The 25,755-nt window shown below is 39.7% G+C and overlaps 1 protein-coding gene across 1 annotated transcript in view; it reads left to right on the forward strand.

Moving 5' to 3' along the window:
* ADSS2 (adenylosuccinate synthase 2) overlaps positions 1–25,755 on the forward strand; it is a 306,217-nt gene that overhangs the window by 195,104 nt on the left and 85,358 nt on the right. Inside the window, exon 10 of the mRNA XM_053711169.1 lies at positions 22,033–22,157. Coding sequence (XP_053567144.1) covers positions 22,033–22,157 — 125 coding nt within the window. The remainder of the gene's footprint in view (positions 1–22,032; positions 22,158–25,755) is intronic.

The following is a 25,755-nucleotide window of genomic DNA, read 5'->3' on the forward strand; positions in this document are numbered from 1 at the left end:
TTGGGCAATATAGCAATCTCTGTGATGAGAGGTGTTTGAGAGGTATTACATATATTTGATGCTGGCTAGAGGGAATATGACATGAAATAAGTTAATTTTTTTTTTTTTTCATGAGGTATGTGTTAAACTTATTGTACCCTATAGAGGAGTCTTGCTATTTCATCATGTGGTCAATCATATGTTACAGTTGTTTTCTGACACTCGGGGTGTCCGTTTTTGTTTTTGCTAGACAAGCAGTATTTTTGCTACCCAGAGACTTGCGCGCTTTCTCTAATGGCACATTTATTTTTTTGCCTTTTGCGGTCACATGACCACTTCCCGCTCTTCCGTTTTCGGCTTCTAGTCTGATCAGAGAGCGGAGTTCTACTAGCAGTGCTGTGTATCCATCTGCATTACGGTTCTGGAATGTCGGATTCCTCATTTAATAGTGACATATTTTCCTCCGTTTTTTTCAGTAGGGGTAAAGCTCTCAGCATAGCTGAGGTTATTTAGGTACCGGTTTTGTTTGCAAGATGTTATTTAAGATACAGGATATTTAAGTTTTATTTCCAAGTTTGTGTGTTTTTACTTTTTTTTTACTCATACAGATAAAGTTTACTAGGATAAATATTTTAAACTGTAGCCTAATTTCTCTAAATAATATAGTTTTCAAGTAAAATTACTTACTTACCTCTGCCATTTTGAAATGGCTGCCAGCCTCCTCCTCTCCCCATCTTCCTCCCTTCCTCTTCTGCCAGTGATCGTAGTAACTTTGTGATCTTCCGCGTTCCCGGTCTTGGCGCATGCGCAATGCGCTGATTTTAGTGCATGTGGCCTTTGAAGCAGGAACAAAAAATAACTGCTCAGTATCCTAGCGGTTCCTATATGCACCGGACCAGGGGGGCTTCTCTCCATCTACCGGTCTCAGAACAGTTCCTACTTCTGCAAAGATTTTTTAAGTGTTATGTGAAGTATAAGCTTATTTTCATATCAAGATACATACCTATTACAATCCTATGCAGAAGTAGGAAGTGCTCTGTCACCGGTGTTGGGCAAAAACATGGCCACTCAGCCTGATGCTTTGTGCTGGTTGGCTGAGAGTCAGCAACGCCCCACCATGGGAACACGCGTTATGGATCTCTGCTGATTGTCCTCATTCTGCCCCTTTCAATTTATACTGCATACAGAGGTATACTAAGCACCGGGCAATGTCTATACCACACATTAAACTGTTCCCTGCTTGTCACCTTTCTGAAGTCAATATAACATGGAATATGGACAGTATCCACTACTTGTCATCTTCCTCATCACCCCTTTGTGGTCATTTCAATGTGTGGTATAGACATTGCCTGGTGTTAAGCATACCTCTGTATGGCCATATGCTTATCACCCGTCTGGTTAATACACTCTGCCAGAGGTCAGTGCCACCAGACTACTCACCATGAAATGAATACCACAGCCCCATATCTGTAAAGTGAAAGGGGCAGAATGAGGACAATCAACACAGATCCATAGTAAACCACAGATAGGGAAGCACTGACAGCTAAACGCTGCTCTCGCATTGCTTACTGCTTTCTGTGTGTGTGTAACTAGTGTTCCCATGTAGGGCTAAGGTGGGGCGTTACTGACTCTCTCTCTGTTAGCCAACGAGAACAAAGGATCAAGCTGAGAGACAGGAGTGTGAACTGCCCTGCAACTTCTGGGCTGTCAGACTGACAAAATGTTAGTGCCAGGAAACATCCTGCTCTACCGGTGCATATAGGAATAGCTAGGAAACATTGCGGATGCGCTGAAAACAGGAACGCGGAGGATTGCAAAGTTAATGCGATCACTGGCAGAAGAGGAAGATGGGGAGAGGGGCTGGCGGCCATTTCAAAACGTCCGAGAGACATGTAGTAAATAATTTTTCTTGAAAACAATATATTTAGCGAAATTGGGCTACAGTTTGAACTATTTATCCTAGTAAACTTTATCTGTATGAGTAAAAACATTTTTTGGGTTGCCCTTTAGACAAAATGCTTTTATCTAAGGATAAGGAACCTTTTGCTGGGCTTCTATCTCTCGGGATAATGCTGTCCCTGTCATGCCTCAGCTTTCCCCTCAAAGGTCACATGCAGTACCCTGCGCTTCCTCTCAACATCTTTCTGGGGGTGTTTATTTACCTGGAGATTTTGCTGCGCAAATAACTTCTGCGGTTTCTGCTGCTTTATCAGCCTTTCCTGTTGCTGGTAAACGCGAGAGGAAATCAAGAAATATTTCAGTTAAGAAGGGTTCTAACTCCACTAAAGCTGCATTAGTCAGTCTTTCTACATTGTCTGATGAAGATGATACCTCAGGGGCTTCTGAGGGTGAGATATCTGACTCTGATTCAGTAGTGGAAAATCCTACTGACTCAGAGGAGGTTAATTTTATATTTAAACTAGAACACCTCCGTTTACTTCTATAGGAGGTTCTTGCTACTTTGAAAGACTCAGACTCATCTGTCGCTGAGAATCCAAAAAAGTCTACTAAACTTAACAGAGTGCAAGATGTACCTTCTGCTGTGGCAGTTTTTCCAGTTCTAGACCGTATGTCGGACATTCTAGCTCAGGAATGGCATAAGCCAGGGATTCCTTTTTCCCGTCCCCTGCTGACTCTATAAGTAACTTGTGGCGAACAGTTCCTAAGGTAGGAGCCATCTCTACTCTAGCCAAGAGAACTACTATTCCTATTGAGAATAGTTGTTCTTTTAAAGATTCCATGGATAAGAAGCTAGAGACTTAGTTGAAAAAGATGTACATTCATCAGAGATTGCAGTGGCAACCTGCTGCAAGTATTGCTACAGTTGCTGGGACAGCATCTTATTGGTGCAATGCCTTGACTGACCTTATTTCAGAAGAGACTATAGAGGAGATCCAGGATAGGATCAGGGCTCTTAAACTGGCCAATACTTTTATCTGTGATGCCAACATGCAAGTGATTAGACTGGGAGCCAAGTTGTCTGGCTTCGCTGTTCTAGCTCGCAGAGCTCTGTGGTTCTATTTTTCGTTCCTTTCGCAACTTCAAAGGACAGAAGTCTTCCTCCTTCCAAGCCTGAACAATCAAGGACCTCATAGAGATCCAGTCAGCCTTGGAATAAAGGGAAGCAAGCGAAAAAGCCTTCTGCTGATTCTAATTCAGCATGAAGGGACCACCCCCGATCCAGGCTTGGATCAAGTGGGGGGCAAGCGCTCTCTTTTTCGAAAGGCTTGGATACGCGATATTCCAGATCCTTGGGCAGTGGACATAGTATCCCAGGGTTACAGGATAGGGTTCAAGTCTTGTCTTCCCAGGGGCAGATTTCTCCTGTCAAGGTTATCTTTAAACCAGGTAAATTGGGAGTGATTGTTCCAGGAGAGGAACACGGTCAAGGATTTTTTTCAAATCTTTGTAGTACCCAAAAAGGAGGGAACTTTTTGTCCCATTCTAGACTTAGTGTCTCAACAAATTCCTCAAGGTTCTTTCTTTCAAGATGGAAACTATTCGTTCCATTCTGCCCTTGATTCAAGAGGGTCAGTTAATGATGACTATAGATCTGAAGGACGCATATCTTCATGTTCCAATTCACAGGGAACGTCACCAGTTTCTGAGTTTTGCTTTTCTTTACAAACATTTTCAGTTTGTTGCCCTTCCTTTTGGACTTGCTAAAGCTCCCAGAATTTTCACAAAGGTTCTGGGTGCTCTTTTGGCGGTGGTCTGATCTCAGGGTATAGCGGTGGCTCCTTAACCGGATGACATCTTGATTCAGGCATCATCTTTACAACTAGCAAAATCTTGTACAGAGATGTTGTTTTCTATTCTGCGTTCTCACGGGGGGAGGGGGAAAGTGAATCTGGAAAAGAGTTGCCTCATAGATTCCTTATCCATAAAAATATTTCTGACAGATGTCAGACAAGCCATACTTCTTGCCTTTCACTTCAGGCCTCTATCTGTCCATCAGTAGCTTAATGCATGGAGGTGATTGGTCTGATGGTTGCTTCTGATGGACATCATTACCTTTGCTCAGTACCATCTGAGACCGCTACAACTCTGAACGCTCAGTTGATGGAGCAGAGACCACTCAGATCTTTTGCAGAGGATAGCTCTGAATCTCCTAACAAAAGACTCTCTTGTGGTGGATTTCTCAGGACCATCTGTCTCAAGGTACATGTTTCCTGAGACCTTCCTGGGTGATTGTGACCACGGACGCCAGCCTGTTAGGCTGGGGAGCAGTTTGGGACTCTCTGAAAGCTCAGGGCTTTCGGACCTCGGAGGAGTCATCTCTTCCCATAAATATATTGCAGTTGAGAGCAATCTTTATTTCTTTGACAGCCTGGCCTCAACAAGCCTTGGTGCGGTTTATCAGATTTCAATCGGACATCACCTCGTGGCTTACATCAACCACTAGAGAGGAACTCTGAATTCCTTAGTAATGAAGGTGGTGTCTTGAATTCTTCAGTTGGCAGAATCTCAAGATTGTCTCTTATCTGCCATCCACATTCCATTAGTGGACAACCGGGAAACAAATTTTCTGAGCAGGCAGAGCTTTCATCCAGGAGAGTGGGCTCTCCATCCAGAGGTATTCTCAACAATAACTCTCAAGTGGGGGGGGGGGGGTTCCGGAGTTGGATCTGATGGAGTCTTGCCAAAACGCCAAGCTTCAAAAGTACGGTTCAAGATCAAGAGATCATCAAGCCGCTCTGATTTGGTTCAAGCCGCAGAATCTGGTTCGCAGATCTGGTGAGGATGTCATCTCTTCTACCTTGGAGGTTGCCTCTAAGGAAAGACCTTCTACTTCAGGGTACTTTCCTCCACCCAAATCTGGATTCTCTGAAGCTGACTGCTTGGAGATTGAACGCCTAGTCTTAGCTACACATTGCTTCTCTGAGAATGTAATTGATACCATGCTTAAGGCTTGTAAACCTGTTACTCAGAAGATTTACCATAAGGTATGGCGTAAATACCTTTTTATTGATGTGAATCGAAGGGTTTCTCTATTTGAGCAGAGTAAGGGTACCCCGAATTTTCTTTTTTTTTTTTTTTTTTCTTCAGGAGGGCCTGGAGAAAGGTTTGTCATTCAGCACTCTGAAGGGTCAGATTTCTGCACTGTCTATTCTTTTGCGTTAGAAAAAATCTTTTGGTGAGGCCCTGGTCAGAATCAGACCTGTATTTAAGACTGTTTCTCCTCCTTGGAGCCTTAATATTATAATTAAAATTTTGCTATTAAATTATCTTGGAAGGTTTTGTTCTTGCCATTTCTTGTGCTCGCAGAGTTTCATAGCTTTCGACTCTGCAGTGTGATTCCCCTTATCTTATCTTCTTTCTCTCTCTCTCTTTCGTTCTCTCTTTCGTTCTCTCTTTCGTTCTCTCTTTCGTTCTCTCTTTCGTTCTCTCTTTCGTTCTCTCTTTCGTTCTCTCTTTCTCTCTTTCGTTCTCTTTCTCTCTTTTTCTCTTTCTTTCTTTTTCGTTCTCTCTTTCTCTTTCTTTCTTTTTCGTTCTCTCTTTCTCTTTTTTCTTTTTTTTCTTTCTTTCACTTTCTTTTTCTTTCTTTCTCTTTTCTCTTTCGTTCTCTCTTTCTTTCTCTTTCTTTCTTTCTCTTTCTTTCTTTCTCTCTTTCGTTCTCTCTTTCTTTCGTTCTCTCTTTCTTTCTTTCTCTCTTTCTTTCTTTCTCTCTTTCTTTCTTTCTCTCTTTCTTTCTTTCTCTCTTTCTTTCTTTCTCTCTTTCTTTCTTTCTCTCTTTCTTTCTTTCTTTCTTTCTTTCTCTCTTTCTTTCTCTCTTTCTTTCTTTCTTTCTCTCTTTCTTTCTTTCTCTTCTTCTTTCTTTCTCTTCTTCTTTCTTTCTTTCTCTCTTTCTTTCTTTCTCTCTTTCTTTCTTTCTCTCTTTCTTTCTTTCTCTCTTTCTTTCTTTCTCTTTTTCTTTCTTTCTCTTTTTCTTTCTTTCTCTTTTTCTTTCTTTCTCTTTTTCTTTCTTTCTCTTCTTCTTTCTTTCTCTTTTTTCTCTTTCTTTCGTTCTCTCTTTCTTTCTTTCTTTCGTTCTCTCTTTCTCTTTTTTCTTTCTTTCTCTCTTTCTCTTTTTTCTTTCTTTCTCTCTTTCGTTCTCTTTCTCTTTTTTCTCTCTCTCTTTTTTCTCTTTCTCTCTTTTTCTCTTTCTTTCTTTTTCGTTCTCTCTCTCTTTCTCTTTTTTCTTTTTTTTTCTTTCTTTTTCTATCTTTCTTTCTCTTTTTCTTTCTCTTTTTCTTTCTTTCTTTCTCTTTTTTTCTCTTTTTCTTTCTCTTTTTCTTTCTCTTTTTTTCTCTTTTTCTTTCTTTTTTTCTCTTTTTCTTTCTCTTTTTTTCTCTTTTTCTTTCTCTTTTTTTCTCTTTTTCTTTCTCTTTTTTTCTCTTTTTCTTTCTCTTTTTCTTTCTCTTTTTCTTTCTCTTTTTCTTTCTCTTTTTCTTTCTCTTTTTCTTTCTCTTTTTCTTTCTCTTTTTTTCTCTTTTTCTTTCTCTTTCATTCTCTCTTTCTTTCTTTCTTTCGTTCTCTCTTTCTTTCGTTCTCTCTTTCGTTCTCTCTTTCGTTCTCTCTTTCGTTCTCTTTTGTTCTCTTTCGTTCTCTCTTTTTTTCTCTTTCTCTCTTTTTTTCTTTCTTTCTTTTTCGTTCTTTCTCTTTCTTTCTCTTTCTCTTTTTCTTTCTCTTTTTCTTTCTTTCTTTCTCTTTTTCTTTCTTTTTTTTCTCTTTTTCTTTCTTTTTTTTTCTCTTTTTCTTTTTTTTCTCTTTTTCTTTCTTTTTTTTTCTCTTCTTTTTTTTTCTCTTTCTTTTTTTTTCTCATTTTCTTTCTCTTTTTTCTTTCTTTTTTTTCTCTTTTTCTTTCTTTTTCTTTCTCTTTTTTCTTTCTCTTTTTTCTCTTTCTTTCTCTTTTTTTCTCTTTTTCTTTCTTTTTTTTTCTTTTTTTTTCTCTTTTTTCTTTCTTTTTTTTTCTCTTTTTTCTTTCTTTTTTTCTCTTTTTCTTTCTTTTTTTTTCTCTTTTTCTTTCTTTTTTTTTCTCTTTCTTTCTCTTTCTTTCTCTCTTTCTTTCGTTCTCTTTTGTTCTCTTTCGTTCTCTCTCTTTTTTCTCTTTCTCTCTTTTTTTCTTTCTTTCTTTTTCGTTCTCTCTTTCTTTTTTCTTTTTTTTCTTTCTTTCTTTTTTCTTTTTTTTCTTTCTTTCTTTTTCTTTCTTTCTCTTTTCTCTTTCTTTCTTTCTTTCTCTTTTTTCTCTTTCTTTCTTTCTTTCTTTCTTTCTCTTTTTTCTCTTTTTTCTCTTTTCTCTCTTTCTTTCTTTCTCTTTTTCTTTCTTTCTTTTTTTTCTTTCTTTCTCTTTTTCTTTCTTTCTTTTTTTTCTTTCTTTCTCTTTTTCTTTCTTTCTTTCTTTTTCTTTCTTTCGTCACCTCTGCGCCTTTTAGCCTTTCTTTTTTCTCTTCCTATAACCTTCGGCCGAATGACTGGAGGTGGAGGGGAAGGGAGGGGCTATTTTCATATGTCTGGGCAAGACGGAAGCCTTTTCTTATGAAAAAAAAAATCCAAATCAACAAAGGAATGGCTTCACCAGAAGAAGATTAAAGTTTTGTAATGGCCCAGTCAGAGCCCAGACCTGAATCCAATCGAAAATTTGTGGGGTGATCTGAAGAGTGCTGTGCACAAGAGATGCCCACACAATCTGACAGATTTAGAGTGTTTTTGCAAAGAAGAGTGGGCAATTCTTGCCAAGTCAAGATGTGCCATGCTGAAAAAAATCATACCCAAAAAGACTGAGTGCTGTAATAAAATCAAAGGGTGCTTCAACAAAGTATTAGTTTATGCAACCATATTTTTTTTTTTTATTATTTCTCCTTCCCTCCACCTAAAAGATTTTAGTTTGTTTTGAAATTGAGTTGTACAGTTTATAGGTCACATTAAAAGTGGAAAAAGTTCTGAAATGATTTATCTTTTCATTTTTTTTAAATCACAGAAACATGACATTTTAACAGGGGTGTGCAGACTTTTTTTTATATCCACTGTGTGTGTGTGTATGTATATGCACGTGTGTGTATGTATATGCACGTGTGTGTATGTATGTGTATATATATATATATATATATATATATATATATATATATATATATATATATATATATATATATATATATATATATATATATATATATTCATATATATATATATATATATATATATATATATTCATATATATATATATATATATATTCATATATATATATATATATATATTCATATATATATAATCTAGAACAGAAGAGGGAAGGGTGCACAGCAAAAAAAAGTCCTCCTGGTGTAGTATGTTAAGATATTTCTTGTATATTGTGATGCAGTGACAAATGAACACTCACATGGTATAACCTCAACCTTATGAGGTATAGATAAGACACAGAAAATCAATTATCCACTTGGGAAAAGGCAATCCAGACCCCTTTCTGCTTTCAGCCTCCTGCTCTTTCCTCAGACAGTGTATACACCCTTCCAGCAGAAAATTAACCACTTCAAAAGGATGTCAGCACAGTTCTTTTATCTAGAACAGAAGAGGGAGGGGCGCAGCAGAAAAAGACCTCCTGGTGTAGTATGTCAAAATACTTAAAGGGCCATTATACACTCAAAAAAATATAGGCTATTTAAATTAAGCACCAAAAGAAGATAAAGTTTGTAATTGACGAGTATTAGCAATTTTGCTGCTAACTCTCCTAAAAATGATTTTAAAGTTTCTAATCCTCTCAGTGAATGAGAATACGAACGTAATCTCCACTAGCTTTAGAGCAAGGCTTTTTCTACACTCCCTATCTAGTGTCCTTTACAGCCAGCCCTCATGCTGGGGCTGTCTGTGTAATAGATAAGCCTGTCACAAATCCCCTCACCTCTCTCAGCCGTTTCTGACTATTTACACTGGCTGGGCACAATCTCACTCCCCCCTGAGAAACGGCTGAGAGAGGTGAGGGGATTTGTGTGTATAATGGCCCTTTAAGTATATTTTGAGATGCAGTGACAAATGAACACTCACATGTTACAACCTCAACCTTATTGAGGTATAGATAAGACACAGAAAAAACGATTATCCACTTAAGGAAAAGGCAATCCAACCCCTTTCTGCTTCCAGGCTCCTCCTCTTTCCTCAGGCAGTGTATTCACCCCCTCAGCAGAGGATTAACCCCTTCCAAAAAGATGACAGCACAGTCCTTCTGAAAAAGGTGCTAAAGCAGTTTTCCACAGGGGATAGCAAAGACTATTACGTGCACCAATTGAGCTTGATATATAAAATGTACTTTTATTAAATAAACAATTTCATGCATGTACTGTTGCTTTAAAAATCCTGTTATAACCGTAGTAAAAACCTTGAAGTAAAAAACTTAAAACAATGCTGCAAAATTTCCAAGCAAGAGATCTTGTTTCTGAAGCTCTTAATTTTGCTCAGTCAAGTGTCCCAAAAAGAAAGCGCCTAATGCATGTATATCACCACTTAAACCTTTTCTTTACAGTCTTTATGCATTTGCTTTGTATATGTAAAAAAATATACATGTGCTTTTGCACTTTTAGCAAACCTGGCAAAGTGTGTATTCGTGCCGTAGCACTCTGTTTCAATTGCAGCTGTCGAGGGGGCGTGGCCTGACACGTTTCGTGACTCGATTGGTCACTTCATCAGAGGTAGGGTACGCCCCCCCTAAGCCTCCTATTTGTGTCATCCAAAAACGTCATCTATGATTCATCACCTCCATCTTTGTTTTGGGAGGAGGTGTGATTGCTTAGCACTCAGTGTGTTTGTTCTGAGGTCAAATCAGCCCACTTAGATACAAATATCACTTCGTCCCCTCACATTTCTATAACTGAACACATCAATTAAACATTTCTTCTTGTATACATTTACAAGAGATCTTCATATATTTAAGTTAAAAATATGTATATATGTGCGCACAGGTGCGCCTCTCTAAGGGCGAGCTGCAGAGAACTCAGAGGAGAATTCTCATAGCCCTTAATACATCTAGCCCTTTATATACTTGCTGGCTCTAGCAGAGGTCCGCTTCATGTCTGGAAAGTGGGGCACTCATTCATGCACTGGGCAGCCATCCGAGCATCAAGGCGACCTAGAGGACAGCAGCTGGGCTTTTCTTCTTTTAAAGTGGTGCTTAGATGGTTAGGAAGGAGAGGCCTTTGCTGAGCAGGTTTGCCTGGATTACTGTTAATCAAAAAGCGGTACAGGACCGGAAAGAAATGTACATTTAACAGCACTCTAGATCCCTTATAATGGACTGGACAAAATGAGCTAGAGATGGCGGATATTTAAGGAAAGACCAAATTTAAAATATAACTTTTATTAGGGCAATTAAAATAATGGATAGCATATTAAAAACACAGGAATGGACTTCCGGTAGGTGGGATTACAGAATGGCTGCACAGACTGAGAGCTCCGAGCTCCAACTCTTTAAAACAGGTGCATAAACGCAGCAGCCGACATTCCCCATGCACTAACTCTTGCTGGGCACTCTGCAGAGATATTGCGCCAGCTGAGAACTAAGCGTGAAGGGCGATTACACACCTGCCCTAACCTCCGGAGGTGCCGTGGAAGTAATATAGACGGCCGTGGGCGCCATCTTGGATAACAATGCCACCCCACGAGGTAATGGATACCGAGAAAGACCTTGCCTCTACGCTAAGAACATTATTTGCCCCTAAAATGGATCATCTGCTCAATAGCTGTGAGAGACTCATACAATTTACAAGAACCATAGGGCGACGGAACGGGATAACCCCCAGCAAACTTCCCCTATATTAGAGCTGCATCGCTATGACACTGCTGGCCCCTGGAGATCTGACACATTCGGTGACTCTCTTCACACATCCTCTGCTATATCGGATGTTGGATCAGCGACCTGCCAAGTGAGGGCTTATCCCCCTGACAGTGTATGGGGTTGACGGAGTGGAGCCATCGCACATTGCACAGAGGGATCGAGATTGTACAATTGCAGGCCAGATTCAACGCTCAAGTTTGAAGTCATCATGGAGTGTCTTGTCCTTGTCTGCTTTGGAGACGGACACTTTGCTACACATAATTACTCTGGTGAGAAATACCTGCCTCTATCCAGCATTTGTGAGTGCAGCACAGCTGAGCACACCCTTCAGCATCCACCGTTACGGTGGCCATCAAGCCCATATTATGACTCGCTGGCTCAGTCCAGAGAAGGAGTGGGATAGCACTTGTAGATTCTTAGTTAGTCGACTCTTATAGCGACTAAGTTAAACGGTACTGCAAAATCTGTCTGGCTAAATTTGACTTTGAACGGTGTAGACTCATATTATAGTAACTATTTGGAAGCCAGCCTGCAAGCTTGCAGCAGTACACTGTTATAGCTTTCTATTGGCTTTCAGCTTTGGTCCTGTTGGCCATTTGTATGTTATTATGTTTTTACTTTCTTATAGTATTTCTACAGGGAGAGCAGGTGGTGTACCATACCTTAATTCTAATAGCCCTTGTAACTGGTCTACATCTTACAGAAACCTCAAATATACCCCCCCCCCCCTCAACTCAAACCCTAGCAACCTGTGCATAAACAGTCAGCAAATGTTTACTCCTATTTTCCTAAGTCTCTATATAGGATTACATCCTCTCATGACACTCCTAGCTTTACATATATAATGAAGGGTAATCATACATTACGCTCCCATCTTCCCCCACCCTCTGATAGATAATGCATATGAATCTTAGGGGGCTCAAGGGCCTAAGCTGATAAGATTACTTACTAGACTCTTGCTGTTCTGATATATTGTTCCTACATCAATGTAAAGTAGTGTAATAACTACCCTAATGCTTGTAGCTATACATATCTAGTTTGTAGGGGGCCATAGCATGTACCGTTCACTCTACCTGGGGAGGGAGTGGGCTAACGCCTGTGGATTATAATTTACCTGTTCGATATGGCTATTGAGTTAAAGTGTTACTACTAATCTGATCGGTTAATCTGCACGTTGAATAATGACCACAGTCTGATCTATTTCTATGATGCATACTGTCAGCAAAAATGTAATAAGGTTTTTTACAGTACCCATCTTTTTAGTGAAAATATACTGCTGTATGGAACTCCACATGACCACTATCTGATCCTAGCTGCTCCTGTAATCCTTAATACTCCAAACCATACATTGTCTTAAAGGCTCCATTTATTTGATTTCTTTTTCAGGTACTGAACACATTAGGAGATGAGTCTGACACTTCTTGCGTGTAATACTATTATTCTGCAAAATGCATATCTTTTATACATGTCTCCATTTTTGTTAACACAGAGCAGCTAAAGGGATTTATTATCTCATAACTGGAAACGAATATTTAGTTGAATCTTTAGCCCTGGGTTTATTTCTAGGCTAAACTCTATAATTTATTTATCTATCCACACTGTTTAATATTGAACCTACAACTCCAGTTATAACCTTTGCTTGCAGGCCCACTGTCTTTTACTAGACCTTAGAAAGACACTGATATTATGAGGCTGCAACATGGATACCACGTTTCAGGCATCTTCCCATAGTTTAAGCATACTGATGCATAACCCCGATGTAGTTTAACATTGCTGGTTCAAAAGATACGTACCTTTAGTTTACAATTTTACTAGGGCAGACAGAGAAGGTCTTTATGTATGCTGGATTTTATTGAGTATTTATGATGCTCTCGTAGTTTTTTGTTTGTAACGTTTGCTATAGCAGTTTCTTATAATCTCTCCACTCTTAACTTATACATATCTTAATAAAGATCTGCATGAATACTTACATATTCTCTCACTAAAGTAAGCCGCCCTCTCACTTATAAGGAAAGATTGCAAGGCTGGGTGAGATGGTCAGGAGGACAGGGAAGTTTTATTTTTTTGTTTTGGGTTGTTTGTTGTGTTTTGTGTTATCGTTTTGTGTTGTTTGTCGTGTTTTGTGTTACCGTATTAAAAATAAAACCCAAGAGGCGCAGGTGCAACATGGATGATAGTCAATCAATTTTGCTATGCCCCTTGTTATATGTACTACTCCATATCATAACACTGTTCTAATCTCATAACTGTAGATTTCCTACGTACTATGCTTTATGACAGAAAGTTGACATTTCTATGTATTTTGCGATAGTAAGTGTACCATTACTATGAGGATATTGTTATACAACATGCTGTGCTAATTCCTTCATTTGAATTGTAATGTCACTGTAACCCTACCTGTCAGTATGTCTACTTAATTATTTGTACCTGTGTCTCTTTAAAAAATAAAAAAAAAAAATGTATATATATAAAAATTATACTAAATACTTTCATATTTAAAATTACAATCGTTTTCATACTTATCTATACATGTGAGCCAATGTTCTTAAAATCATCTACCCAACATCATAAATCATATTTGGGTATATGATTTTAAGACTTACATATACATATTTTTAACTTAAATATATGAAGATCTCTTGTAAATGTATACAAGAAGAAATGTTTAATTGATGTGTTCAGTTATAGAAATGTGAGGGGACGAAGTGATATTTGTATCTAAGTGGGCTGATTTGCCCTCAGAACAAACACACTGAGTGCTAAGCAATCACACCTCCTCCCAAAACAAAGATGGAGGTGATGAATCATAGATGACGTTTTTGGATGACACAAATAGGAGGCTTAGGGGGGGCGTACCCTACCTCTGATGAAGTGACCAATCGAGTCAGGAAACTTGTCAGGCCACACCCCCTTGACAGCCGCAATTGAAACATAGTGCTACGGCACGAATACACGCTTTGCCAGGTTTGCTAAAAGTGCAAAAGCACAGGTATATTTTTTTACATATACAAAGCAAATGCATAAAGACTGTAAAGAAAAGGTTTAAGTGGTGATATACATGCATTAGGCGCTTTCTTTTCTCTTGTTAAGTGTATCCAGTCCACGGATCATCCATTACTTGTGGGATATTCTCCTTCCCAACAGGAAGTTGCAAGAGGATCACCCACAGCAGAGCTGCTATATAGCTCCTCCCCTAACTGTCATATCCAGTCATTCTCTTGCAAGCCTCAACCAAGATGGAGGTCGTAAGAGGAGTGTGGTGTTTTATTCTTCAATCAAAAGTTTATTTTTAAATGGTGCCGGAGTGTACTGTTAATCTCAGGCAGTATTTAGAAGAAGAATCTGCCTGCGTTTTCTATGATCTTAGCAGAATTAACTAAGATCCATGGCTGTTCTCACATATTCTGAGGAGTGAGGTAACTTCAGAGAGGGAATGGCGTGCAGGTTTTCCTGCAATAAGGTATGTGCAGTTAATATTTTTCTAGGGATGGAATTTGCTAGAAAATGCTGCTGATACCGAACTAATGTAAGTAAACCTTAAATGCAGTGATAGTGACTGGTATCAGGCTTATTAATAGAGATACATACTCTTATAAAAATGTAATATAAAACGTTTGCTGGCATGTTTAATCGTTTTTATATGTATTTGGTGATAAAACTTATTGGGGCCTAGTTTTTTTCCACATGGCTGGCTTGAATTTTGCCTAGAAACAGTTTCCTTAGGCTTTCCACTGTTGCAATATGAGTGGGAAGGGCCTATTTTAGTGCTTTTCTGTGCAGATAAAATTACTGACACAGACATCCAGCTTCTTCCTGCATGATCCAGGACATCTCTGGAGGGCTCAAAAGACTTCAAAGTCATTTTTGAGGGAGGTAAAAAGCCACAGTAGAGCTGTGGCAGCTGTTGTGACTGTTTGAAAAAAAAAAAAAAAAAAAAGTTTTTGTCTTTTATTATTCAGTTTTGGGTATTAAGGGGTTAATCATCCATTTGCAAGTGGGTGCAATGCTCTGCTAACTTGTTACATACACTGTAAAAATTTCGTTAGTGTAACTGCCTTTTTTCACTGTTATTTCAAATTTTGATGAATAATACCCTGTCAGAGGTATTATCCAGGTTGCCTGAATTAAGAGGCAAGCGCGATTGCTCTGGGGTTAGGAGAAATACAGAGCGCGCAGATGCTGTAAGGGCCATGTCTGATACTGTGTCACAATATGCAGATCATGAGGACGGAGAGCTTCAGTCTGTGGGTGACATCTCTGATTCGGGGAAACCTGATTCAGAGATTTCTAATTTTAAATTTAAGCTTGAGAACCTCCGTGTGTTGCTTGGGGAGGTATTAGCTGCTCTGAATGACTGTAACACAGTTGCAGTACCAGAGAAATTGTGTAGGCTGGATAAATAATATGCGGTACCGGTGTGTACTGATGTTTTTCCTATACCTAAAAGGCTTACAGAAATTATTAGCAAGGAGTGGGATAGACCGGGTGTGCCTTTTTCCCCACCTCCTATATTTAGAAAAATGTTTCCAATAGACGCCACTACACGGGACTTATGGCAGACGGTCCCTAAGGTGGAGGGAGCAGTTTCTACTTTAGCAAAGCGTACTACTATCCCGGTTGAGGACAGTTGTGCTTTTTCAGATCCAATGGATAAAAAATTGGAGGGTTACCTTAAGAAAATAATAATATATAAAAAAATCAGTGCACCAAAATACCTGTGAAAAAAATGTATATAGACATATAGTGCATGAAGATTATTATGATATAAATAACCTATAGGTAAATAGATTACTAATACAAAATATAATTGGTGACAAGTATAGTAAAAAACCAAACCAAACCACACCACTGCAGGTAAGTGATGGGAATGAAAATGGACAGTTCAACTAGTCCAAAATCCAAATCCTGAATCTGAAACAGATGGCAAGCTGCTTCTTCAAATTTCTTGTTGGTATCCCAAGATGTTAAACTCTGCAGAAGTGAATAATAAAAAAAGAAGGCGCCACCATAGTGCACAATCAGATGTATAGAACACACCAATAAAACAAGTAAGACCGTACTTACAGGATATAAGACACTTGAGAAGTGTCACAACCGCCTTCTGGACTGTTATAGAGTCGTCCAGCTAACTCCCACTGGTAAGTTTCTGATATCCTTCTTGATGTGAGAGCGGCGATGACTAAAGAAACCAGTATCCAGCATCAGTTTCACAGAGCCGGCTCGTCCGAGCAGCAGCTGCACAGGAAGTAAATGGGAGGGAACAACAGAATACAAAGGAGTCTAGCTGCAGACTGGAGCTCCACTCTAGACAGGTCACATGTTTCCTGTCTAGAGTGGAGCTCCAGTCTGCAGCTAGACTCCTTTGTATTCTGTTGTTCCCTCCCATTTACTTCCTGTGAAGCTGCTGCTCGGACGAGCCGGCTCTGTGAAACTGATGCTGGATACTGGTTTCTTTAGTCATCGCCGCTCTCACATTAAGGATATCAGAAACTTACCAGTGGGAGTTAGCTGGACGACTCTATAACAGTCCAGAAGGCGGTTGTGACACCTCTCAAGTGTCTTATATCCTGTAAGTACGGTCTTACTTGTTTTATTGGCGTGTTCTATACATCTGATTGTGCACTATGGTGGCGCCTTCTTTTTTTATTATTCACTTCTAACTTAAGAAAATGTTTATTCAACAAGGTTTATTATTCACTTCTAACTTAAGAAAATGTTTATTCAACAAGGTTTTATTTTACAGCCCCTTGCATGCATTGCGCCTGTCACGGCCGCGGCGGCATTCTGGTTTGAGTCCCTGGAAGAGGCCATCCATACAGCTCCATTAACTGAAATTGACAAGCTTAGAACACTTAAGCTAGCTAACTCATTTGTTTCTGATGCCATTGTTCATTTGACTAAACTAACGGCTAAGAATTCCTGATTCGCCATCCAAGCGCGTAGGGCGCTATGGCTTAAATCCTGGTCAGCTGACGTGACTTCGAAGTCTAAATTACTCAACATTCCTTTCAAGGGGCAGACCTTATTCGGGCCTGGTTTGAAGGAAATTATTGCTGACATTACTGGAGGTAAGGGTCACACCCTTCCTCAGGACAGGGCCAAAGGAAAGGCCAAACAGTCTAATTTTCGTGCCTTTCGAAATTTCAAGGCAGGTGCAGCATCAACTTCCTCCGCTTCAAAATAAGAGGGAACTTTTGCTCAATCTAAGCAGGCCTGGAAACCTAACCAGTCCTGGAACAAAGGCAAGCAGGCCAGAAAGCCTGTTGCTGCCTCTAAGACAGCATGAAGGAACTGCCCCCCTATCCGGCAACGGATCTAGTAGGGGGCAGACTTTCTCTCTTCGCCCAGGCATGGGCAAGAGATGTTCAGGATCCCTGGGCGTTGGAGATCATATCTCAGGGATATCTTCTGGACTTAAAAGCTTCCCCTCCACAAGGGAGTTTTCATCTTTCAAGGCTATCTGCAAATCAGATAAAGAAAGAGGCATTCCTACGCTGTGTGCAAGACCTCCTAGTTATGGGAGTGATCCATCCAGTTCCGCGGACGGAACAAGGACAGGGTTTTTATTCGAATCTGTTTGTGGTTCCCAAAAAAGAGGGAACCTTCAGACCAATTTTGGATCTAAAGATCTTAAACAAATTCCTCAGAGTTCCATCTTTCAAAATGGAAACTCTTCGGACCATCCTACCCATGATCCAAGAAGGTCAGTACATGACCACAGTGGACTTAAAGGATGCCTACCTTCACATACCGATTCACAAAGATCATCATCGGTTTCTAAGGTTTGCCTTTCTAGACGGGCATTACCAATTTGTAGCTCTTCCCTTCGGGTTGGCTACAGCCCCGAGAATCTTTACAAAGGTTCTGGGCTCACTTCTGGCGGCTCTAAGACCGCGAGGCATAGCGGTGGCTCCGTATCTAGACGACATCCTGATACAGGCGTCAAGCTTTCAAGTTGCCAAGTCTCATACAGAGATAGTTCTGGCATTTCTGAGGTCGCACGGGTGGAAAGTGAACGAGGAAAAGAGTTCTCTATCCCCACTCACAAGAGTCTCCTTCTTAGGGACTCTTATAGATTCTGTAGAAATGAAAATTTACCTGACGGAGTCCAGGTTATCAAAACTTCTAAATGCTTGCCGTGTTCTTCACTCCATTCCGCGCCCTTCGGTAGCTCAGTGTATGGAGGTAATCGGCTTAATGGTAGCGGCAATGGACATAGTGCCATTTGCGCGCCTTCATCTCAGACCGCTGCAATTATGCATGCTGAGTCAGTGGAATGGGGATTACAGATTTGTCCCCTCTGCTAAATCTGGATCAAGAGACCAGAGATTCTCTTCTCTGGTGGTTGTCTCGGGTACACCTGTCCAAGGGTATGACCTTTCGCAGGCCAGATTGGACAATTGTAACAACAGATGCCAGCCTTCTAGGTTGGGGTGCAGTCTGGAATTCCCTGAAGGCACAGGGATCGTGGACCCAGGAGGAGAAACTCCTTCCAATAAATATTCTGGAGTTAAGAGCGATATTCAATGCTCTTCTGGCTTGGCCTCAGTTAGCAACACTGAGGTTCATCAGATTTCAGTCGGAGAACATCACGACTGTGGCTTACATCAACCATCAAGGGGGAACCAGGAATTCCCTAGCGATGTTAGAAGTCTCAAAAATAATTCGCTGGGCAGAGTACCACTCTTGCCACCTGTCAGCAATCCATATCCCAGGCGTGGAGAACTGGGAGGCGGATTTTCTAAGTCGTCAGACTTTCCATCCGGGGGAGTAGGAACTCCATCCGGAGGTGTTTGCTCAGTTGATTCACAGTTGGGGCAAACCAGAGTTGGATCTCATGGCGTCTCGCCAGAACGCCAAGCTTCCTTGTTACGGATCCAGGTCCAGGGACCCAGAAGCGACGCTGATGGATGCTCTAGCAGCGCCTTGGTTCTTCAACCTGGCTTATGTGTTTCCACCGTTTCCTCTGCTCCCTCGACTGATTGCCAAAATCAAACAGGAGAGAGCATCGGTGATTCTGATAGCACCTGCGTGGCGACGCAGGACTTGGTATGCAGACCTAGTGGACATGTCATCCTTTCCACCATGGACTCTGCCTCTAAGACAGGACCTTCTGATACAAGGTCCTTTCAATCATCCAAATCTAATTTCTCTGAGACTGACTGCATGGAGATTGAACGATTGATTCTATCAAAGCGTGGCTTCTCCAAGTCAGTCATTGATACTTTAATACAGGCACGAAAGCCTGTTACCAGGAAAATCTACCACAAGATATGCAGTAAATATCTTTATTGGTGTGAATCCAAGAATTACTCATGGAGTAAGGTTAGGATTCCTAGAATATTGTCTTTTCTCCAGGAGGGCTTGGACAAAGGATTATCAGCTAGTTCCTTAAAGGGACAGATTTCTGCTCTGTCTATTCTTTTGCACAAGCGTCTGGCAGAGGTTCCAGACGTCCAAGCATTTTGCCAGGCTTTGGTTAGAATTAAGCCTTTGTTTAAACCTGTTGCTCCCCCGTGGAGCTTAAACTTGGTTCTTAAGGTTCTTCAAGGAGTTCCGTTTGAACCCCTTCATTCCATTGATATTAAACTTTTATCTTGGAAAGTTCTGTTTTTGATGGCTATTTCCTCGGCTCGGAGAGTCTCTGAGCTATCTGCCTTACAATGTGATTCTCCTTATCTGATTTTTCATGCAGATGAGGTAGTTCTGCGTACTAAACCTGGGTTTTTACCTAAGGTGGTTTCTAACAAGAATATCAATCAAGAGATTGTTGTTCCATCGTTTTGCCCTAATCCTTCTTTAAAGAAGGAACGTCTTTTACATAATCTGGACGTAGTCTGTGCCTTGAAGTTTTACTTACAAGCTACTAAGGATTTTCGTCAAACATCTTTCCTGTTTGTCGTTTACTCTGGACAGAGGAGAGGTCAAAAAGCTTTGGCAACCTCTCCTTTCCTTTTGGCTTCGGAGCGTAATACGCCTGGCCTATGAGACTGCTGGACAGCAGCCCCCTGAAAGGATTACAGCTCATTTTACTAGAGCTGTGGCTTCCACCTGGGCCTTCAAAAATGAGGCCTCTGTTGAACAGATTTGCAAGGCTGCGACTTGGTCTTCGCTTCATACCTTTTCAAAATTTTCCAAATTTGATACTTTGCTTCTTCGGAGGCTGTGTTTGGGAGAGAGGTTCTTCAGGCAGTGGTTCCTTCCGCTTAATCCTGCCTTGTCCCTCCCATCATCCGTGTACTTTAGCTTTGGTATTGGTATCCCACAAGTAATTGATGATCCGTGGACTGGATACACTTAACAAGAGAAAACATAATTTATGCTTACCTGATAAATTTATTTCTCTTGTAGTGTATCCAGTCCACGGCCTGCACCCTATGGTTTCTCCTTTCTCTGTTTGTTTTCGGTCGAATGACTGGATATGACAGTTAGGGGAGGAGCTATATAGCAGCTCTGCTGTGGGTGATCCTCTTGCAACTTCCTGTTGGGAAGGAGAATATCCCACAAGTAATGGATGATCCGTGGACTGGATACACTACAAGAGAAATAAATTTATCAGGTAAGCATAAATTATGTTTTTGGGACACTTGATTGAGCAAAATTAAGAGCTTCAGAAACAAGATCTCTTGCTTGGAAATTTTGCAGCATTGTTTTAAGTTTTTTACTTCAAGGTTTTTACTACTTTTATAACAGGATTTTTAAAGCAACAGTACATGCATGAAATTGTTTATTTAATAAAAGTACATTTTATATATCAAGCTCAATTGGTGCACGTAATCGTTTTTGCTATCCCCTGTGGAAAACTGCTTTAGCACCTTTTTCAGAAGGACTGTGCTGTCATCTTTTTGGAAGGGGTTAATCCTCTGCTGAGGGGGTGAATACACTGCCTGAGGAAAAAGGAGGAGCCTGGAAGCAGAAAGGGGTTGGATTGCCTTTTCCTTAAGTGGATAATCGTTTTTTCTGTGTCTTATCTATACCTCAGTAAGGTTGAGGTTGTAACATGTGAGTGTTCATTTGTCACTGCATCACAATATACAAGAAATATCTTAACATACTACACCAGGAGGTCTTTTTCTGCTGCGCCCCCTCCCTCTTCTGTTCTAGATAAAAGAACTGTGCTGACATCCTTTTGAAGTGGTTAATTTTCTGCTGGAAGGGTGTATACACTGTCTGAGGAAAGAGCAGGAGGCTGAAAGCAGAAAGGGGTCTGGATTGCCTTTTCCCAAGTGGATAATTGATTTTCTGTGTCTTATCTATACCTCATAAGGTTGAGGTTATACCATGTGAGTGTTCATTTGTCACTGCATCACAATATACAAGAAATATCTTAACATACTACACCAGGAGGCCTTTTTTTGCTGTGCGCCCTTCCCTCTTCTGTTCTAGATGGGTTCCAAGAAGCTCTCCTGTCTACAGGTGGATTTCGTTTTTTTTTTGGGAGTAGGCTGCAGGTAGAAGAAAAGAACCCTCTCTTCCCTCCAGATATCAACGATTTGATGTCATTGGAATATCACAGGGAGACCTATAAACATAGGACATTACTGGTACTTTTCTTGATTGGGGACTATATACATTTGTAGCGCTGTATTTCTCTGTTTTTTGTTTGTGTGTATGTATATGTATGTATATATATATATATATATATATATATATATATATATATATATATATATATATATATATATATATATATATATATATATATATATATATATATATATAGCCTGTACCTACCCAGTAAAACTCCATATACATTGTTACCAATGCACTAGAGGATTTTAGGTACGATATGCAACATCTCAGCAGTTTGCATCAAATACTGTGTTAAGACACAGCGGTCCACTAATGGGGTGAATACACCGCTGTGTGTTAACAACAGTATGTAAAGCAAAAAGCTGAAATGTTGCATATCTTACCCAGAATCCTCTTGTGCATTGTTAACGTATATGGATTTTTACTGGGTACAGGCGAGCGGGGATACTTGCCTAGATGTGCTAATTGCCTGTGCAATAATCTCTGATTTACTTTTGTGATATGGAGGATTTTAATCTCTTGCTTTTGAGAGTGAGGGAGAATTGGAAAGTTGTATGCTGTATCTCAATCATGAACGTTTTTATTTGTACTTCTACGTCCCTTTTTAATACCATTTTTTATTTTAAGTTATGTAACATTTTAAAAGTGCTGTATAAGTTATGTATTTAACTTATTTGTTTGGCGAAGCAGGATACTATTTATACTCTCTCTTTATCAGGAAATTGGTGAAATGCTGCAAACACGCGGCTATGAATTTGGAGTTACAACTGGAAGAAAGAGAAGGTGTGGATGGCTGGATTTAGTATTACTCCGATATGCCCACATGATAAATGGATTCACTGCGTAAGTTATTTAAATAATGAAAATTACATAAGCAGGTCTTTTTCTACTTAATTGCAGCATGAACTTTTTTATTTTTATTTCATTTTATAACTCTAAATGCATTTGACTTCATTTATCCAACTACTTAAAATCTTAACAAAATCTTTACAAAAGCATCTGTTTATTTTTCAGAATTATTTTCATTTTAAATGCATTTCTTTTATAAGATTTTGAGAGTCCACAAGACATCACATGTGTGATTACACTAAAGGTTAAAAGCACCCCATACCATAGCTTTTATCCTTCCCACTTTACCACTTTACCAAAATCCCTGTTAGTTTATTTCTAATGGCTTGGAGAGTCCACAAATCCATTCAATTACTAGTGGGAATTCAACTCCTGGCCACCAGGGGGAAGCAAAGAACAAAGCAAAAAAATGAATTACCTGTAAATAAAATGATAAAACATAAACTTTTATTTAGCTGTTAAAAACAGAGGGACAAATTCCCCTCACAGAAAAACGTTTTTCTGTAAGGGGAATTTGTCCCTCTGTTTTAAACAGCTAAATAAAGTTTGTTTTAAAATTTTATTTACTGGCAATTCGTTTTTTTGCTCATATTTGAAACTGCCAGATTGCCAGTACATAACCTGCACTGCCGTCTGATTTTATAACAGCCCTTTTTTAAACACTGAGATATTTTTTTACCTGCTATATTGATTCAGCAAGTACACACCACGCACTGCCCCGAGACAGCTGGAGGTGAACTCCGTGGAAACCCCTATCCTGCAGGGATTGAACTCATACAGGAGGCGCGGTCACTGGAATAGTGACGTCACCGCCACCACGAGGAGCAGAACGAAAGCTGAGCCGCGTCGTGTGGACGGACCGGAGTCCGGGAGCAAACCTCTGCAGAGTGGTGAGGACCGGCACTTAGCCGTCATCTGATATGGTAACATCTTTTGATTTGAGAGGTTTCGAAGTGGCTGTGGGGAGAGAGCAAGCTGGATGGACTGTTACTATTTTGATAGGTAATAGGTTACAAGGAGTGATAAAATAGAGAAATATCTATCGTTAACACCAGCCCACAAGTATTTGATATATTTATTGATGCCTTATACTGTGTATACTTGCAGGATTTAGCTGCTATCTTTATACTTCATACATTGATTTGTTGGTAAAGTGACTGTTGGTCTTGAATATTCACTCACAGTTGAGCAGTTACTACGTTTTTGTGTCTAAGTGGATCATTGCTATTTCTTGTTTATTTTTGGAAGCAAAGAACACCCCAACAGAGTTTTTAAGTATCACTCTCACTTCCCATAACTCCCAGTCATCCTTTGCTTCGTAACATCGTAGGGGGGGGGGGTGTATAGATGTGTCTGAAGAAAATCCTTTACTGGGTACTTTTCCCTGCAAACAAAGAGAGAAGCTCTCTACCAGGAACGAACAACAGCTCATTAGCTAGTTCTGTGGCGATTTACCACCCGGAAGCAGCCTCTTTTCCCTGCAAGCAAGGATTGGGGAAATGCTGTGTCCATGTCAGTCTATTTAGTAAGAGTAATGGTGGCTTTTAGCAGTTGGAAGATGGCGAGGTAGTCTTTGCTTACCTTCCAGCACCCCACTGTATCTATTACACAGCAGAGGCCCTGAGGTAAGTCCTTGTTTACTAGAAAAAAAAGGGGTTTTGTGTAGGAAGGGGCGCTGAAAAAGCAATCTGGGTATTTGATATCTCTTAAAAAATTCCGTGTGAAAATGTGATTAAGAAAAAATTGAAATTAAAATTAATATAAACTATACTTAAAAAAAATCTTGAATTTATGTGGTGAAAATTCCTATCTAACTTGAGTGAAGATGTCTTCTTTAAAAATAATGTTAAAACATGGTGTTATAGAGCAAAAAAAATGGATGATTCTCAAATGTGATATTGTAATAAGGACAATATTCCTTTAAGTATGTGTTCGAATAAAAATTCAAAAATAATCTAGTGAGTGATTTTGTGAATAAATATATAGGGGAATTTGCTAACTCAAACGTGAGGGGAGTGTAGTATCCAAGATGATGTCTAGTGAATTGATATATGTGGACTATTTGCCTGAAGTATAAGTGAACTGTCGTTATCAGTTGTATAAATGTGAATCAATACAAAAAAATTGGAAAATAACCATAAATATATAAATATAAAATACACTAATTTATTGTGCATGTATATTGAACAATAACAAACTAATCTATAAAAAGGATTTTTATACAAGTATATAATAAATAGATTAACACCGGTGTTAATATATACTAAAAATATAGCGCTAAAAACAATAGATGATCAATAGTTAAAAACTAAACAGACACAAATTGATGAAAACTAAACATGGATTCCAACTTATTCTATATAGCAGCAGCTATTAATAATAAAAACATCAATGATACCCCTGTGTAACTACTGGGTACATATGTATGAATAAAATAGACAACAATAAGAACCAATAGAGTAGTCTCCCTTGATAAAGTAACAACCTGTTTCCAATGTATCAAAGTAACAAATGTACCGGTTCTGGGTATAACTATTATTGTGAACCGTATCAGTCGGTACTCCTGTATGTTTCTAGAAATGCAGGCTTTATGTAGTGACAGGGTTCAGGACGTGACTCGCTATACTATATTTCTATGGGTCACGTAATTCATTTTATTTTAGGGAGTTAATTCCTCTGTTCCCCTGTTTGTTCTGCCGCATTTCCCTGTTTTTACCTTCAGTGACGGGAGTCAGTCTTAAGGTAAATACTCTAGAGAGGATCTTTGTAGGGGTTCTCCTTGGATTTTATGCTCATCGAGCAATATTACCTTGATCGCCATTCGGCTCTACGTACCGTTAACTTGTGGGCCTCTATAGAGAGCAATAATAGCTCCCAGCCTTTTAAGGTATTGTGGTTACTGCTTGGGGCATTATGGTTGAAAGCTTTCATTCGTCACACACTTTCAAATCTAAAGGATCTCGTTGTTGGCTTGAGATCTCTTATGGCACCAGTTGTATTGGCATGCGATCCAGTGAGGTGGGGGTTAACTTTACCGCCGCTGGATGCACTGGCCGACGGCTTTTTTCTGATCATCCCAGAGGGGCTCCCCTTTTCGTGCTCTGCAAGCAGGGCATCTAAAGTGCCTCTCGCTTTTTTTGAAGGATGAGCCTTTGTGGGCTATCTGGGTCCGGTGGGGTTACATTTCCAGCCCTCTTAATTTTATTGTGAGCCTGATATGTCAAGGTTATATGGTAGCTCAACCTGCTATTCACTACTGTATATTGTGTTTCTTTTTTACAAAGAGACTCCTTGCGGATTATGGTATTATGGGGAAAGCTACTTGGGGGTTATATTTATTGTTTATACTTTATTTGTATTTTTTCTGTTCAAGTTCCGTTTTCTAACTTAACTTGATTTTCCCCTTAATCTATGATGATTCCCTGGTAAAAAGAGAAGAACAGAAGCGCCACATGGCCCAATATTGTAGGGAAATGGGAGTCAAAATGCAGCTGATGTTTTTACTCACATTTGGTAATACACCCCTAATGGTGTGGAAGGAACAGTCTGGGGTCAATTGGCAGTCACCCAGAAGACTGGCCTCTGGTCAAGG

This window comes from Bombina bombina, chromosome 4, assembly GCF_027579735.1.
Source record: "Bombina bombina isolate aBomBom1 chromosome 4, aBomBom1.pri, whole genome shotgun sequence".
Lineage (NCBI taxonomy): Eukaryota > Metazoa > Chordata > Amphibia > Anura > Bombinatoridae > Bombina > Bombina bombina.